This window comes from Pyricularia grisea, assembly GCF_004355905.1.
Source record: "Pyricularia grisea strain NI907 chromosome Unknown Pyricularia_grisea_NI907_Scaffold_2, whole genome shotgun sequence".
Taxonomy (NCBI): domain Eukaryota; kingdom Fungi; phylum Ascomycota; class Sordariomycetes; order Magnaporthales; family Pyriculariaceae; genus Pyricularia; species Pyricularia grisea.
Genome location: NW_022156717.1, coordinates 7,094,772 through 7,109,416, shown reverse-complemented (window position 1 = coordinate 7,109,416; position 14,645 = coordinate 7,094,772). Strand labels below are relative to the sequence as shown.

The following is a 14,645-nucleotide window of genomic DNA, read 5'->3' as shown; positions in this document are numbered from 1 at the left end:
AACACTTTCAAACATCAGAGGTATATAATGTGCGCGAGCTTCTTCATCTAAGCCATGCCGGACCTCGACGGTCATGCCGATAAGCGACAGACAAAACGAGACTGCTACCGAGTGAACCTCCCAAAATAGACAAAAACTGCGCAGATAGTAATGCGATGGAGGCCCCAAACAAAAGAAGGCCGACCAGAGTGTACGCCTTTCCATATGCTAGATTAAACGTGAAAACAGAGGGTGAAAAACATAAATTACAGCACGGATAGTGCCTGAAATACATCCGGAGAAGGTTAAATGAAAAAAAAAAAAAGGTATTAAAGGCATCTTATAGCCAAGTAGTATTGGACAAGAAGTATTTGTGAGGATGGGAGTGCATGGGGTGATTGGGTATCTCCGTGAAGTCATTTCATAAGGTTAATCGAAGAAGGGTGACAATATGTCTCAGAGGAAATTCCATTAGTAAAAGACAAAACCCGCCAATTTAGTGGAAGGGGTTTTGCTTTGTGTTTGGGCTCATACAGCCAGCCTAGTACGGCTGTCTGTCGAATCATGAGGGCCCTTCATCAGGTGCTGGTGCTTCTGGTTCTGATGATATCCCCGGCCCTGATTCTACAGGAGTCTCGGGTAAGGGTCCTTGAGCGGGAGCGATCTCAGGATCGCCGATCCGAATGTCCAACTAATACAGCTTGCATGTCAGCAGAGTCACATCGGTCGATGCTTTTATATACCCTAGGGCAACTTACACTCATGTATGCAGTCTGGCGTAATGGGATCAGCATGGGAGGTATGACTCCATCCTCTGAACCTGTAGTCTTTTCCATATCGGCATTCCATTTCTCTATCCATTGCTCAAGCTTCTTTAGACGGATTTTGGCACCCGTGAGACCAAGATCTTCCCAAAGCCAGCCCGTGACGACACCCATGAAGCCGTCAAAAAGATTCCTCCAGCTGTATGGGTTGAAGATGGGTATCAACTCTCCGTTGAGTTTTTCTATTATCCGTCGAAACTCTTGCTCCGAAAGGCCAGCCGGGTCCAGGATTTCGGGGTAAAGATTTGAGAAAGTCGGGGCCAGATCGCCCTCGAGCAGCCAGTCCCTACGGATCCTGATGATGCGAGTTTTTGAGTACTCGGGGGAGTCGACAGGGACGTGAGGGTTCAGGTGAGGGTAGCAAGGGTGCTGCGGGCCCCATTCTTCACCGGCATCGATTGGTTGATCCGGGTCACCCATAATCGAGGAGTTATCCGAGGATATTGCCGACCCGATACCAGATACCATAGACCGACGAGGCTCGTCTGGACTCAACAGTACGTCCGGTCCTCTCTCCACATCTCCATCTCTAGGTGGCTGCCTCCCTGGGCCTTCGTCCGGGCTATTCATTATTTCTCTCCCTTTCCCCTTATCCAGTGTGTCGACTGGAAAGAACTCAGGTGTTGGGTTCAGAGATGCCAACGCCGAGTTCGGCCACCGCCGCGGGCTCGTAGGTGGCTGGCCTTGTTCACAAGTTGCTTCTTTGTTTATGGGCACAGATCCAGAGTCTGTTTGCGCGCTTGTGTTCAAAGAGGACGCAGCGCCCTTGTCGTCGTACGAGTGTCGCAGCGAACCGGGCAGGCTGACGCGACAATCGCTCCCTGCCTTTTCGATCTGCAAACTGGCACGGGTCGAAGTCGAATGGCGAGTCTGGCGCAGTTCGGGGAGGGTGAGTAGCGGGTGTTCCCCTGCGGCGGTGGACACGAGGTCCGCAGGATCGGTCGGTGCGATAGCGTGGAGGACAGGGTGCGACAGTGGCACAGCAGGCGGCGGGGGAGTAGATGGGCGACGGGGTCGGCTCTCGAGCTCGCGGGGAGTCGAGTTGGTCGGGTTCCAGAGCCGGGAGGCAGTCAGCCGATGCAGAGGTAGCAGTGGCGGGCCAGAAGGGTTCGCCGCGCGGTTGCGGAAGGGCGGCTGCAGGACGTAGTGGGCAGCACTGTGCTGCTGCTGCTGATGGTACTGGAGATGGTGCTGCTGCTGCTGCTTCTGCTTCTGCTGCGATGGCGACGACGACGACGACGCTTCCACTTTCAAGGTGGGCGATTGCGCAGATCGAGAAGCACTTGGGGCGGCGATTGGATCCGTGGGAGGAAATTACCTTCAGTGGCGGCCGCCGAAACGACCTCACTGACGCTGGCGCTCAGACGGCTGCTTATTAAAACTACTGTCCGAGGCAGGCACCTGTGGGCATGCGCCAGATTAGGAGACGGCTGGCTGGCGTCAATTGGCTGATTGATCGGGCGAATGGTAGATTTTTGGCCACAGGTGCAAAGATGACAATTATGCCGTTGCTTTGCAATGTTTTCGACGCGAGGTAGAAAACTCAAAAAAAAATTGACAGACTTTATTAGTCGTCTCTGCTGACGCTGTCGACGTTGGTGTCGCTGTCGTTGTCGCCGTCTGGTTTCTTCTTTCTGGTCGCACCCGTTATCGTTTGCGTTCTCGTCACAGTCGTCCTTCTCCAGTCTAGCGAGGGCGAAATTGCGGGTGTGAAATGGAGTGCGTTGGGTTACATGGACATCGGCGCTGCAGACAATCAGGGGATGGCTGGCCACCTTAGCGACGATGTGCAGTCTATCTTGGGCCACCGATTGGAGACCAGACATGAACATTCCGCTCTGAATATCTTCAATTCGACTTTGATCAAATTCACATCATTCACATTTGGCAACAGGAGGAATGAATTACGGTAATCGATTTTTCTCCCCAGCTGGATCCAGGACCGTATCCGAAACAGCAGGGTCCTGTCCAGCCTGCCTGCTTATACAATAGAGCATTCCTTGCACTCATCGCATCTTTTCAGCTGCTACTCAGCTCCCCTTGTCATTCCTGTTACCAAGTCGTACCGTAGTTGCGTAGTATGCATTGCCTGCCTTACCTTGTCCTGCCATGCCATGCCTCCCTCCCTCCTTGTTCCAGTACAGCGTGCATCACCTTTTTGAGCCCCCAAACAGATTCTGTATTGTCTGTCAGAGCAGAAGACGACTGCTACGATACACTTGGTGAACCAGATGACTGGAAAAGATGGGCCGCGGCGCTAGTAAGGCCTCCACCCCAATCTTTGCTGGGTGGGCATGTACGGAGTAGCGAGCGGTCCGGGCACCCTTAAAGTATATACGGTGAGCCATCATGCCATGTGGTAACGACCAGGGGGTAGCATCGCCTAACACATAAACGATGGAGATGCAAGACGTGTCAAGAAGAATGCACGTCTTGTCTTGTGCTTTGGATTTTGGCTCTCTTTACCACGTTCTACATCTAGCTCCGTACTAGACTAGGTTCTAGATTCAAGATTCTGGCCGTTCTTCTTTCTTTCTCTATTTTCTTAATTAGTTTCAGTAGTTGATCAAAATGCACAAATTCGTACTTGTTATAGTGCTTCATACCCACATATGGCCAATGTACATAAAGTGAGTGGACCTGTTCTTCGTACTCTACTTCCGAGGCTTAAAATGCTGTTAATATTGGGTACTCTTTTTTTTTTTTTTTTTTTTTTTTTTCCTCCCTAGGCTTGACTGGGGCTAAATGTCAAGGTTGTAAGGTGGATAGGGCGCACAGGCGCGTTGGAATATTGTGATGCACGCTATACGGAGTACAAACAGCATCATTGGCGAATCATGACTTGAGCAGTTACATCTGTTATCCCATCGCTTAGGACGAACTCCAGCTTGCTTTCACTAGTCAATCCTCGCCCCTACCTTGTTTTAGCTCTAGAAACAGCAAGTGTCGAAAAGAAGGCCACGATCACGAAAAGCCTTAATCAAGCAAGATACGAGAGTTAACGATCAAATGTGGGGGGAAAATAAACATGCAACAAAAAAAAAAGAGTCAACAATGGGTAGAGTTGCCGGTAAGCTGTTGGTCAATGCGGACAAAGATTTCCCTTGCATATTGCATATCGATCATGTACGGTTAGCATAAAGTCGGAAATGACCGGGGGATGGGTGAAAAGTGACTACCGGGTTTGATAGACTAGGATTCTGGCTCGTCCCGTCTGGGAAAAGAAATCTTGCAAAACCTTGCAAAAAAACGAAGATGCAGCGGGCATTGGCAGGCAACGATAGTACTCCGTAGTCCGGAAAGGGGGATGGACGAATAAGGTCTTTTTATTTTCTTCCCTTCCACCTAACCTCCTCCATGGGACAAAACCTTCATCCAGCCCTAGCTTTGGCCTAACCTAAGGTACCTAGCTGCTAGGTGAATCGTCAGACACTCAACTGATCACCGCACCACACAAACCGCACGTGTGTTTTTCAGGTACGATATAGTACGGAATGTGCTTGTCTACCAGCAGATTAGTACTAACAACTAACCTACAGTAGGTGCCCAGCAACCTGATGCGCTGGTTGTTTTGCTTCTTTGGGCTGGTCCCAACAAACATTTCCCTGCCTTGCCTGCCGCCTCGCATGCAGTCCATGCGATGGTGATGATCCAAGAACCGGCAGCGGTTTAATTTGTAATCTGGTTCGTCTCATGTACAACGCACAAAACATGAGAGGCCGACAACAAGACTTTACCACGTAGGTAAGGTAGGTTGTCGACCTGAGAGCTTGCCGAGCTTAATTGAGCTGCCTTACCTACCGTTGGTACCTCACGTGGTTGCTTCGCAGGACCTCCCTCTTTACCTCTTAAGCATGCAGCTGGGTGGCGGTTGCCAAATCGAACTAGTAGATGCTAAGGCCAAACCTTCAAGCCACAAATTGCCCAAGCCCCGCCGAAGCTCCGTTCCGTCAGGTGTCAAGTCAATTGCGAGGAGAGAAGCAAGACAAACAAACAGACAATACTAATCGTCTAACTACTTGCCTCGAGGTGTTTTCGTCCCTTTTTTTTGTCGTGTGTGTGTGTGTGTCTGTCTCTCTGTCTGTCTGTCTGTGTTTGTGGTTCATTTTCTCCCTTATGCGCAACACCATGACGCGATTCTTACGATAGTACCTGACTGCAAAAAGACCTCGTACCTCGGCGGTTGGTCAACACAGCTGTACGGCAAACACAACAGAGTAGCAATTTGTATTGCGTCACTGACAATTAACTCGCAGCTAACACAAACAAGCTGTCTACTTTCGTATCTTTTCACTTGAAAATCACAAACAGAGTGCGCGCATGCTGCGAGCGGATTCTGACAAGGATCAAACTGTCCGTTCATCTCCTTGCCAAGTACCTACAGTACATACGGTTCAGGTGCAGGCAGGCACAGGCATAAGCAGCATAAGCACGCCTTGCTGAAAAGATGCCGACCATCGCATCCACATCTGCAGCTCCGCCGCCGCCCCTGCTTTCCGCCGCCCCTCCCGGCCCCGGCCTTAGGCGGTCCGCAAATGGAAACGGAAACGGAAACGGAAATGGCCATGGGACAAACGGTGGTCCGCATCGACGACGATCAAATATTGGAACCGCCGGTGAGCCGTCGCCCGAGAATGGTAACGGTTTCGACCACCACAGGCGCCGCTACTCCTCGTCGGATCCCGATACTTTTGACATCAGGAGCTTAGGGCCCGACTTTCCTCCCGAAACCTTCGACAAGCCGATACGACAACAAGTCCTCAACTGGCAGTCGATACCCCTGGTACTTGCTCTCCTTCCGGCCATCGCTGGTCTACTATTCAAGAACGGGAGTGATTTTGTCACAGATGCCCTGCTACTTGCCCTGGCTGCCGTGATCCTTCACGCTGCCATCACGAAACCATGTAAGCTTCAGGTACATACTCTAAAACAGGCCTTGGGCTTGTCGCATCGGCTTATTTGTTGACATATATATCTGTTGTAGGGACATGGTATCAACTAGCTCAGGAGATTAGACTGGTCGACCAGGTCCCAGACGTCGTGCATGACTCTTCAGACCAAGATGATGAAATATCATGTGAAGATAGAGAATCCATGGACGACGACGAGTATTCATTCAAACCTCGCACTCGCGCCCGTCTAGGAAAGAGGAAAAAGACTTCCCCGGATGCACGCAAGCTCACCGAACGCCAAAAGCGGGCGATGGCCGAACTCCGCCTTCATGAGACTTTTGCGTTGGTGTCTTGCTTTGCATTTCCTGTCCTTGGAGCAATTTTGTTGCATGTGATCAGGAGCCAGCTCAGCAGGCCATCTGAGGGTCTGGTTTCGGACTACAACCTAGCCATCTTCATACTGGCTGCCGAAATCCGACCAGTCAGGCATTTGCTCCATCTGTTCGAGTCGCGTACCTGGCATATGCAGCGCATCGTGGCGTCAAACCCTTTCCTCGAATCGGAGCCCCAGTCTATCGCCCTGCAGCTTGATCACCTCTCGGAGCGTATTGATCAGCTCGAGGCACGCGCCACGGCAGATGATACAGATGCCGTTTCCGAGGCTACCTCTCAGCGCAGGGAGGCGATCCTGCGAGACGCCAAGACTCAAATACAACCAGAAGTAAAGGCTCTGTATCGCACAGTCAGGCAGTTCGAGAAGAAATATATTGTCCTCGCTGTGCAAGTAGACAACAGACTTCACTTGCTGGATAGGCGCATTGAGGACGCCATCACGGTTGCAGCACACGCAGCCAAATCTTGTCGTCCACGTCCGAGCCTCCTGCGCACTACTAGCGAGCAGACCCTGGGACTATTATTCTTACCGGTTCATATAACAAAATCTCTTTTGTCCCTTCCGTTCCGCCTTCTTGGCACCGCGGTCGGGTTGTTCTTCAGGGAGCCGCGGAAATCTAACCGGGGCTACCGCAGCGGTCGATCTTCACGGTCTTCTAGTGCGTGTGGTGACAGATCATCAAGAGCTTCGTCTCGTCGCTAATAATGACGGGATTTTTACGGCGCGTCACAAAAACAAAAACAAAACAAAAAGTTATGAGCATGGAGGGCAAAAGCATAAAGCTGAGCTTCTGCACGCACAAATTGGAGACATAATTTGTCATCTCACTGGACGATTCACGAAAATCACGATTGCATGCTGGTGTACGGTACAGCATTGTGCTTCCAGTCACGAAAACGCTTAGAGCCTGCACCCCCTTGTGTTCGTTCGATTAGTGCATTACTTTGGATTTTCAGATTTTAATATTCACTCATGTCAGCATCACGAATGTGGGATTATTGGTTCAGGGCAGCGTTTTCGGTATTTTTTTAGTTGCTTTGAGCAATGAATGAGAGAGAGAGGGGGGGAAAATGGCACATTCAGGTGTCGGGTTTGGTTGGAGGATTTGAGGACGATTGGCTCTATGTTAGAACTAGACCTAAGTCTAGTCCGGACCCTTCTTTTAAAGACGGTACATTAGTCCGTTTCAACGGAGTAAGCAAAAATGAAAACAATCATGTCCTTATCATTAGTATTATGACATGAATTTGAGACTCTGGGGCGCAGATGGCTTCTCCAAGCAGGCACAGTCGCACCTTTGGTGATTGATACAAGGATGCTTCGTTTTACCAATAGATCCTAAGAAAGATGCTAGAAAAACACCCAGCAACGCTACTTGGGCAAAAAAAAAGTCAGCCCACGGGAATATCTCCGGTCCTCCTCTAGACTAGTTCCAGGCCCTGAATACGGATGCAGCCCGCGAAAAGGGACGGACAAGAAACTGTTCAGTTTCGAGACTGTAAACAAAAAAAAAGGGATGAAAAATAAAGGAGGCAATCACCAACAAGTCACAAACAAGAAATTGCCATCTATAGTGAAACTATGCAGAAAAAAATACACGCACAAGAGAAGAGAGAGGATCGCCAGAATGATTTTTGGCGAGATCTACTCAATAGACACGTCAGCGACGTCGACTCGGTTCAGGGTTCGGATTGGATCTAGCGTTGGTGCTGTACGAATTACCCGATGGCGATGAAGAAGTTGTCAACGTCATGCGTGTACGCAACGAAGCTAAGGGGGTTGAACCGGTACAGCGACCGTCTAGCGTTAGGTACGCTGAACACGCTGGTCCGGCTGTTGAGCTGCGAGACTTGCTTTACGTCACATTCAGAAAGGGGCAAATCAGGTGTTTTACGATGCAGACCAGATGCTTTTTTTTTTCTCTTCTAGTCAGTAAATAATCTCGACATTATGCTAGGCTTTGTTTGTATGTCTAGTTTGAGGGGGTAAGATGAAAAAGAAAGAGAGAGAGAGAGAGAAAGTATGCTCCGTGTTTTGGTTCAACCCACATTACCGCCCTTAAACAATAACCACCGTTTGAGAGGTATATGCAAGAAAAGGAGCAAAGCAAAAAGAAGAAAAAAAGAGGAGAAGATAGAGAAAGGAAAGCCCAGATACATCGTGATGTAATACTGGTGTGTATCTAAAGATGAATCGCCATCCGTGCACTTTTTGTCCAAATGCCATGCGTTGTTTTTTTGTTTGTTTCTTTGTTTCATGCAACAGAATAACACTTTATACGCTTTCCTTATTACCTCTTCTGTAGACCAGGTCGCGGCTTGTTGCTGTAGTGGGCCTCACCCGGACCAAATGTTGGCTCGGGCATCGAGATGGCGTCCGCGTTTGACAGCAGCGGCAGCTGAGTTTCGCTAGCGGCGTAGCCCGAATTCCAGGGCTCCCGCTCCGGTGAAGAGAGCGGGAAGTTGGGGATCGTCGGGTGTCCTGAAGAGGTGGCGGCGTAAGACGAGAGGTTTACGGCCGATGCGTTGCGCGAGGGTCCCGCTGATGCCGCGTACATGTACTGGCCCCTAGTCGGGCTAGGGGTCTCAGCGCCGTAACCGTCGTCGTTGGAAGAGTCGGAACCGCGCTGCCGAGAGTGTGACCGTCCCTGCTGGCGCGGCTGGGACTTGGAACGCTGACGGGTATCCGGGGCCGAAGACCTGGGCACGTAGGTCGCGTTGTTGGTGGGCTGGTGGGGTGGCTTGCCTTCCAACATGCGAAGGGCATCGCTATTGAGGCCGCTGTCGCTTCGCTGATGAGTCGACTTGTTCCTGCTCAGATCGGGAGGGCCATCCAAGTGGCCTGGGGACGTCGGCGACCTGGCGGCCGGCGAGATGTAACCCGAAGGCATCCGGATACGGCCCGGGCCAGCTGCCGACTTGGGGTCGAGTGACTTGTTCTTGGCGAGAGGGTTGGGGGTGACGCCGATGGATGCAGGGTTGTTGAGGGCGGTAGAGCTGGCGTTGGGGTTCGGGGTCGACGGCCTCGATACCCAGATGCCTTCAATCTCGATACCAGCTTGTGTGGCCCGAACACCAAAGGGAATGTCGCCAGTACGCTTAGTTTGTAAACCCGTCTTGCGCATCTCAAGCAACCTTGCACGCTTCTCCTCATCAAGCACCTCCTGCTTCTTCATATATCTACTTTGCCATGTGAGCTTGCAGAGACCAGCAAAGATGACGACGCAAATTGCGCAAGCCAAAACCTGTGTTGGTATGTTAGTGAGACTGCTGGTGGCGCCGACTGATATCCTGAGAGCATCTTACAAAGGTCATCTGCTGCCATAGCTCCCAGCTGATAAAGAATGTGCCACCCATTTTATCGACTTGTGAGTAAGAAGAGAATATAGTCCACTAAGCTGAGGCTTTCGAACTCTTTTGTGATAGATGCCTGAAGAGGCGATACTGGGTGATGGGATGCTTCAACCCTAGTTAGATTTAGGTGCAGTCCTCACTCTGCCCTCAGTATCAACTGATAAGTGACAAGTATGTTAGCTGACTGGATCATGGATGTAGTTGAGTGGCTTGAGAAAAGCAAAAACCACTTACATTAGAGTACTAAAAAGATAAATCACTAAAGAAAGCAGGCCAGATAAAGAACAGAAAGATCCGCAGCCACGGAAGAAAGCTGTATGCCTCTGTCGGTGTGTATGTCTTGGTCGTCTAATTATAGAAGACCAATGTTTAAATCCGCTCGTTGGGTAGACTTGAGTCACACAACAGTTGATAGAATGAAGAAGAAAAGTTGATCATGTAGTTGAAGTATATGGACAAAGGAACAAAAGAGGAAGCAGAGCAAGAGGGGAAAATATGGCGCGGGGGAAGTCGGGTGGTTGCATGAGGATTTTGTACCAAACACAACGGGTAGCAAACAAAATGAGCATAGGGGCGTGTAAAACGAAATGATCAACCAACGATGGCTTCACCGTGCGTTCGGGTTTCTTTTCCACAAGCGGTCTTAGCGGAAAGACCTTTCTACCATCTATGGCTTTCGCCCTGTAGTGAACTCCAGGTGAGGCGTGGAAGGAGAAAAAAAGGGCCAAGCGCAACATAACCATGTCACAGTGGGTGACAAAGGCGCGGAGGATGTCGCCGCGGCGCACACCGGCGTAGCCCCCTCCAGCTCCATCCACTTGGGTAAATGAGTACGATCGAGTCCTTTGGGCCATGGCGTGAACGCGGATCGAGTGGCGCTTGACGCCATAGGTATGGGAGGTGAGTTATGCACAAGAAGATAACCCTGAGGGAACCGGTGGCAACTAACGTGCAAATCTTTGGCAAGCATCGAATAGTCAAAGCCCGTAGGAGCCATGCGGACAGCCTTGTAATTTCAGCGCGCTAAGTGTCCGTCAAGACCGTTGGCCTGATTTCCCCTGCGTGCTGGTGTAGGAAAGGCCCTTTGTGCACCCGTTGAAAGCTCACGGATGAGCGTTGGTTACCTCAAATAAACCCAGAGCATGCGTAAGTAACTTGTCTGTCAGAAGTGATTTCTGGTTGATGGGACGAAAACGCAAAATCCCCCAAACGAGCAGAGGAACCTAGCATGCAAAAAAGAAGAGCTGAGCTGCATCTTCGTCCGACCTCATCCATCACAGCATCCGAGGATGTGAGAGCTAATGAGCGGTAGGGTACCTGACATTAGGGGGCGCCGCACAAATTGAGACGAGGGGCATCTTACTCTAGTCGAGGGGAGCCTTTTCAGTGGGTAAGATGATGGAGTACGTTTTCAAACCGGCTGCCTCTAGGGTGCCTTAGCGTTGGTCCACGACACTTGAGAACGGCGCCGGCGATTTCATACGCTTCGACCACTCTCGCCCAACACCGGACGCCATCCTATGCCCCCCTGCACACCTGAGATGGTCCAATAATACGAGATTGAAAGTAGATTTTTGTAGAATGAAGGATCAAGTCAGGGGCCAAATTTGGTATTTTAACAATTATCGGCTTACAGAACATCAGACGGCCCATCTTGGCAATTCGTATGCTTAAACTCTTTTGCGTGTCAAGTGGGTTGTGATGTTTTGTCGTCTGTCGCCGTACCTAGGTCTGACGATGTTTTGATACTATATTTGAATTTTTTGCAGGGCCGAGCACAAATCAGAACAGAGTAGCCCGGCAACGAGGGAGGGTCAACGTTCGAGATGTAGGTAAAATAGGTACCTACCTTAGGTACCTAGGTAGGTAAGTTAGTTGATACAGTAGCAAAATACCTATCACGTGGAATCGCCATTGCCGTGACTCAAGGTTGTGGCATGGCTTTCGTGAGTCTAGGTTTAGAGGCGCCACTTAGCGAGGCATCGGTTTTGCTCAGTAATAACCTGTCGACTGATTGTTGCTGGCGTGGCCACATCTCTGCAATCGGATCGGCCACAAGTCCGTCAGTATGCCGTTGACAAAATAGCTAAGGAGAAAGACATTCTATCATAGGCGGGGTGGCTATGAAAGCCACAATCAAGCCCAGGGTTGGGACGACCTCAAATGACATGAAAAATACCGAAAGGGCGAAAGAAGCAAAAAATAATTAGAGACAGCCGCCAAGACAAGGGCTGAACAAGTCCAGATCGATAGAGGCTTGGAAGACCACTGGATTAGATTAACATTCGAAATTCGTCAGGTCGCTATGAGCCACGCAATTAAGAAGCTTGGACTAAAAGAGTTAGGCTTGATAGGTCACTGCTGTATCGGTTAGGCCGCCCGAGTCGCGCGCAGACTATAGGGTAGGTAGGTAGTCTATTAGCGAACTGCTGTCACCCAGCCAAGCCGGGCATTCTAGGTAGAGATGGACAAGACCGAAAGCAGAGTCCAGACTTGGGATGAATTTTTTGTGATCGGGTTTTTTCCCGTGTCTTTAACGTCGGGTCACGCCGAAACCCTAGAAGGTTTGTTGTCTTTTCGAACAAGGCTGAGGAGGTTAAAGTGGTAGATGTGACGGGCGAAAGCGCCTTTCTTTTTGTTTGGGGGTGTGCTGAAGAAACCTTCTTGATCGACAAAGACATGGATGGGTACGGTACAGTAGGTGAGCAAGCCAGGAACAAACCTTGTACGGATATTCAGCAGTAGCTAGTTGCGTTGCTTTTATTGATCTTCTCCGAAGATTTACGAGACGATTGAGAGGCGTAAATAAAAAATAAAATAAAAAGAAAGAACAAAAGTGGAGGATAGCATGACAGAAAAAAGAAAAAGAAAGCAGGAAGAAAAGAAACACAAAGTGTTTGATTTTCATTCATCAATCAATCAATCGAACCTACAGTACAGTACAGTACATGCAGAATGTTTCCAACATATCCCCCACTCCCAAAGTGGCAGGTGTGGTTTCGCGTGGCCAAGACAGAAAAAGAGAGGCCACAGCAATGAGAGCCAAGTTTAAATCGCCATGTGTTGCCTAAGGCTGTCCAACCGAGATAACGACACCAAAAGCACCCCAACCACAATGCCAAACCTCACCATCCGCAACCTTACAGTCACGCCCCTCGAGCTGAAGCGGATTGAGCGCTTCGAGGCCGACGCAGTCGGGTCCAATGGCTTCGCAAAGGTCACGAGCAGGATCGTGGGGATCTTCAACAGCACCGAGAACTACGGCGTCGTCCCCAAGTCCGGGGACCCTGCCAGCACCGACGACTGCGGGAGCGCCTTGATCGGACCCTTTGAGAGCCGTGAGAGCGAATTCCGTGCCGCCGAGCCCCAGCGTGAGGTCCTGCGCGTCCACTTCCAGGAGCCCAACACCGGCAACTGTTGGTCCGTCGATGCGCCGGGCCCGAGCCACCGGACCTTGGTGATGCGCCGGACCGCTGGCTCCGATGACGCACCTGCAGAGTTCACGGTAGTGTACCACGTCGTCCAAGGCCACCTGGCAATCTTCAGCAGCGGCGGGCTCTCCAACTGGATGGCCCAGATGCGCGACGAGTGCCCGCTGTCCATGCTGTCCATCCCAGGCACGCACAACAGTCCGACCTGCTACAAGGCCCTGCCGAGCGTGCGGTGTCAGGCCGTCGGCGTGCGCGAGCAGCTCGACAACGGCGTCCGCTTTCTCGACGTACGTGTCAGCGTCCAGCCTGACTCGGACGAATTGGTCCTGGTCCATGCTGCCTTCCCAGTGTCCCTGACCGGGAACAAATACCTGCACGACCTGCTGAAGGAGTGCTACGACTTTCTGGATGCGAACCCTAGAGAGGCCCTAATAATGAGTCTGAAGCGCGAGGGCACCGGCAAGGGCAGCGACGCCGATCTGTCCAAGCATCTCATCAGTCGATACTGCACCGGTGAATTTGCCAGCCGCTGGTACACTGATACCAAGATCCCCCACCTCGGTTCCGCCCGTGGCCGCATCCTTCTGGTGCGTCGCTATCACGACGATGAGGCGGCCCGGAAACGCCACAATGGCCGCGGGTTCGGAATTGATGGTTCCCACTGGCCCGACAACTGTGAAGACGGCACTGTAGGGAGCGGCCTCATTCGGGTCCAGGATTTTTACGAAATAGACCAAAGCACAAACATCGAGAGGAAGATAGAATACGCCCGTGCACAGCTCGAGCGTGCCGCCGAAAAGCGTGCCGACCCGCGTGGTGAACCCAACCCGCTGTTTGTCAACTTTCTAACCGCCAGCAACTTCTTCAATGCCAATTGCTGGCCTGAAAATATCGCCGCCAAAGTCAACCCCTCCATCATTGAGTATCTGTGCATGAGGCATGGTGCCGATGGAAAGGGGCCCAACGGCTTGAGCGTTGGCGACTCGGCGACGGGAGTTGTTGTCACGGATTGGGTTGGTAAGGACGGCGACTGGGATTTGATCCGCTGTATAGTTGGCTGGAATGCAAGACTGCAGCTGCGCTAGGAGCCCAGATGCTCTGGCTCGATCCATCCAGATACCGTGCCTCGCCTTATGTGGTCTTACCACTCTGCTACTGCAACCCTGTTACACTTATTGCTAGACGTTTCACATTACATCATCGTTTCTGAGCGAGACAGAGGTCATCAAGATTTCTCATTACATTATACATTAGTTATAACCTATAGACATAGACCAAAGCAAAGTCGATCAACAACCGAAAGCACTATCTGTAACCGTGGCAAGGTTAGCATGGTACAAAGTGCAGGCGATAAATGGCAATGATGAGTATTTGAGGCCTAATCAGCTCTCCAAGGTGAATTGGGTTGTATCAACAGATGATGTAGATAATGTAGATAATGTTCAGTTGATGCAAAGGGAATCATCCGATAGGACGCTGTGTACATTAGAGAACGGTTGGACCTACCATAGATTCACATGGACGATACATCACAACGAACGCGATTTACCTGGATCCCAATGCAAAGGGTCAGCTCCAATCTTCAAAAAAGATTTTCAAATCAACCAAGATGTAAAAGTAGAGAAAGTCAGGCTAATCAAGAAAGTCAGCATTGCGTTCATCCAGCATAATCTTCGGGTACGAATGTAGACATACCTCATTAAATCAGATTTTGTATAAAGATGTTCATTTCCATACCAGAGGCAGGATCAAACAGTGTGAATAACGAATCA

At 50.6% G+C, this 14,645-nt stretch overlaps 5 protein-coding genes across 5 annotated transcripts; 2 read left to right on the top strand and 3 right to left on the bottom strand.

Moving 5' to 3' along the window:
• Positions 1 to 26: 26 nt before the first annotated feature.
• Positions 27 to 2,635, bottom strand: PgNI_04689 (uncharacterized protein; the record flags this gene model as incomplete). Its single annotated transcript, XM_031124733.1, is given in 5 exon segments — positions 27 to 670; positions 738 to 2,050; positions 2,122 to 2,251; positions 2,389 to 2,437; positions 2,448 to 2,635. 5 exon segments carry the CDS (start codon positions 2,633 to 2,635, stop codon positions 542 to 544), a joined length of 1,809 nt encoding a protein of 602 aa, XP_030984513.1. The 3' UTR covers positions 27 to 541.
• A 194-nt stretch (positions 2,636 to 2,829) lies between these two features.
• PgNI_04688 (uncharacterized protein) lies at positions 2,830 to 3,151 on the bottom strand (the record flags this gene model as incomplete). The annotated part of the gene is given in 2 exon segments (XM_031124732.1): positions 2,830 to 3,021; positions 3,032 to 3,151. The coding sequence occupies 2 exon segments, from the start codon at positions 3,149 to 3,151 to the stop codon at positions 2,830 to 2,832; spliced, it is 312 nt and encodes a 103-aa protein (XP_030984514.1).
• A 2,099-nt stretch (positions 3,152 to 5,250) lies between these two features.
• Positions 5,251 to 7,309, top strand: PgNI_04687 (uncharacterized protein; the record flags this gene model as incomplete). Its single annotated transcript, XM_031124731.1, has 2 exons — positions 5,251 to 5,707; positions 5,788 to 7,309. 2 exons carry the CDS (start codon positions 5,251 to 5,253, stop codon positions 6,789 to 6,791), a joined length of 1,461 nt encoding a protein of 486 aa, XP_030984517.1. The 3' UTR covers positions 6,792 to 7,309.
• Positions 7,310 to 8,047: 738 nt separating this feature from the next.
• Positions 8,048 to 11,706, bottom strand: PgNI_04686 (uncharacterized protein). Its single transcript, XM_031124730.1, has 6 exons — positions 11,292 to 11,706; positions 10,926 to 11,190; positions 10,806 to 10,868; positions 9,677 to 10,566; positions 9,395 to 9,599; positions 8,048 to 9,333 (listed from the first exon to the last, which is right to left on the bottom strand). The coding sequence occupies exons 5-6, from the start codon at positions 9,443 to 9,445 to the stop codon at positions 8,380 to 8,382; spliced, it is 1,005 nt and encodes a 334-aa protein (XP_030984518.1). The 5' UTR covers positions 9,446 to 9,599; positions 9,677 to 10,566; positions 10,806 to 10,868; positions 10,926 to 11,190; positions 11,292 to 11,706; the 3' UTR covers positions 8,048 to 8,379.
• Positions 11,707 to 12,557: 851 nt separating this feature from the next.
• Positions 12,558 to 13,958, top strand: PgNI_04685 (uncharacterized protein; the record flags this gene model as incomplete). The annotated part of the gene is made up of 1 exon (XM_031124729.1): positions 12,558 to 13,958. The coding sequence occupies one exon, from the start codon at positions 12,558 to 12,560 to the stop codon at positions 13,956 to 13,958; it is 1,401 nt and encodes a 466-aa protein (XP_030984515.1).
• Positions 13,959 to 14,645: the final 687 nt, after the last annotated feature.

What these genes read in the sequence shown, in the direction of transcription:
- PgNI_04686 (XM_031124730.1), bottom strand. Translation starts at nt 9,445, where the DNA reads ATGGGTGGCACATTCTTTATCAGCTGGGAGCTATGGCAGCAGATGACC. An exon ending in TATGGCAGCAGATGACCTTT is followed by an intron (nt 9,334 to 9,394) that starts GTAAGATGCTCT and finishes ATACCAACACAG; the next exon opens with GTTTTGGCTTGCGCAATTTG.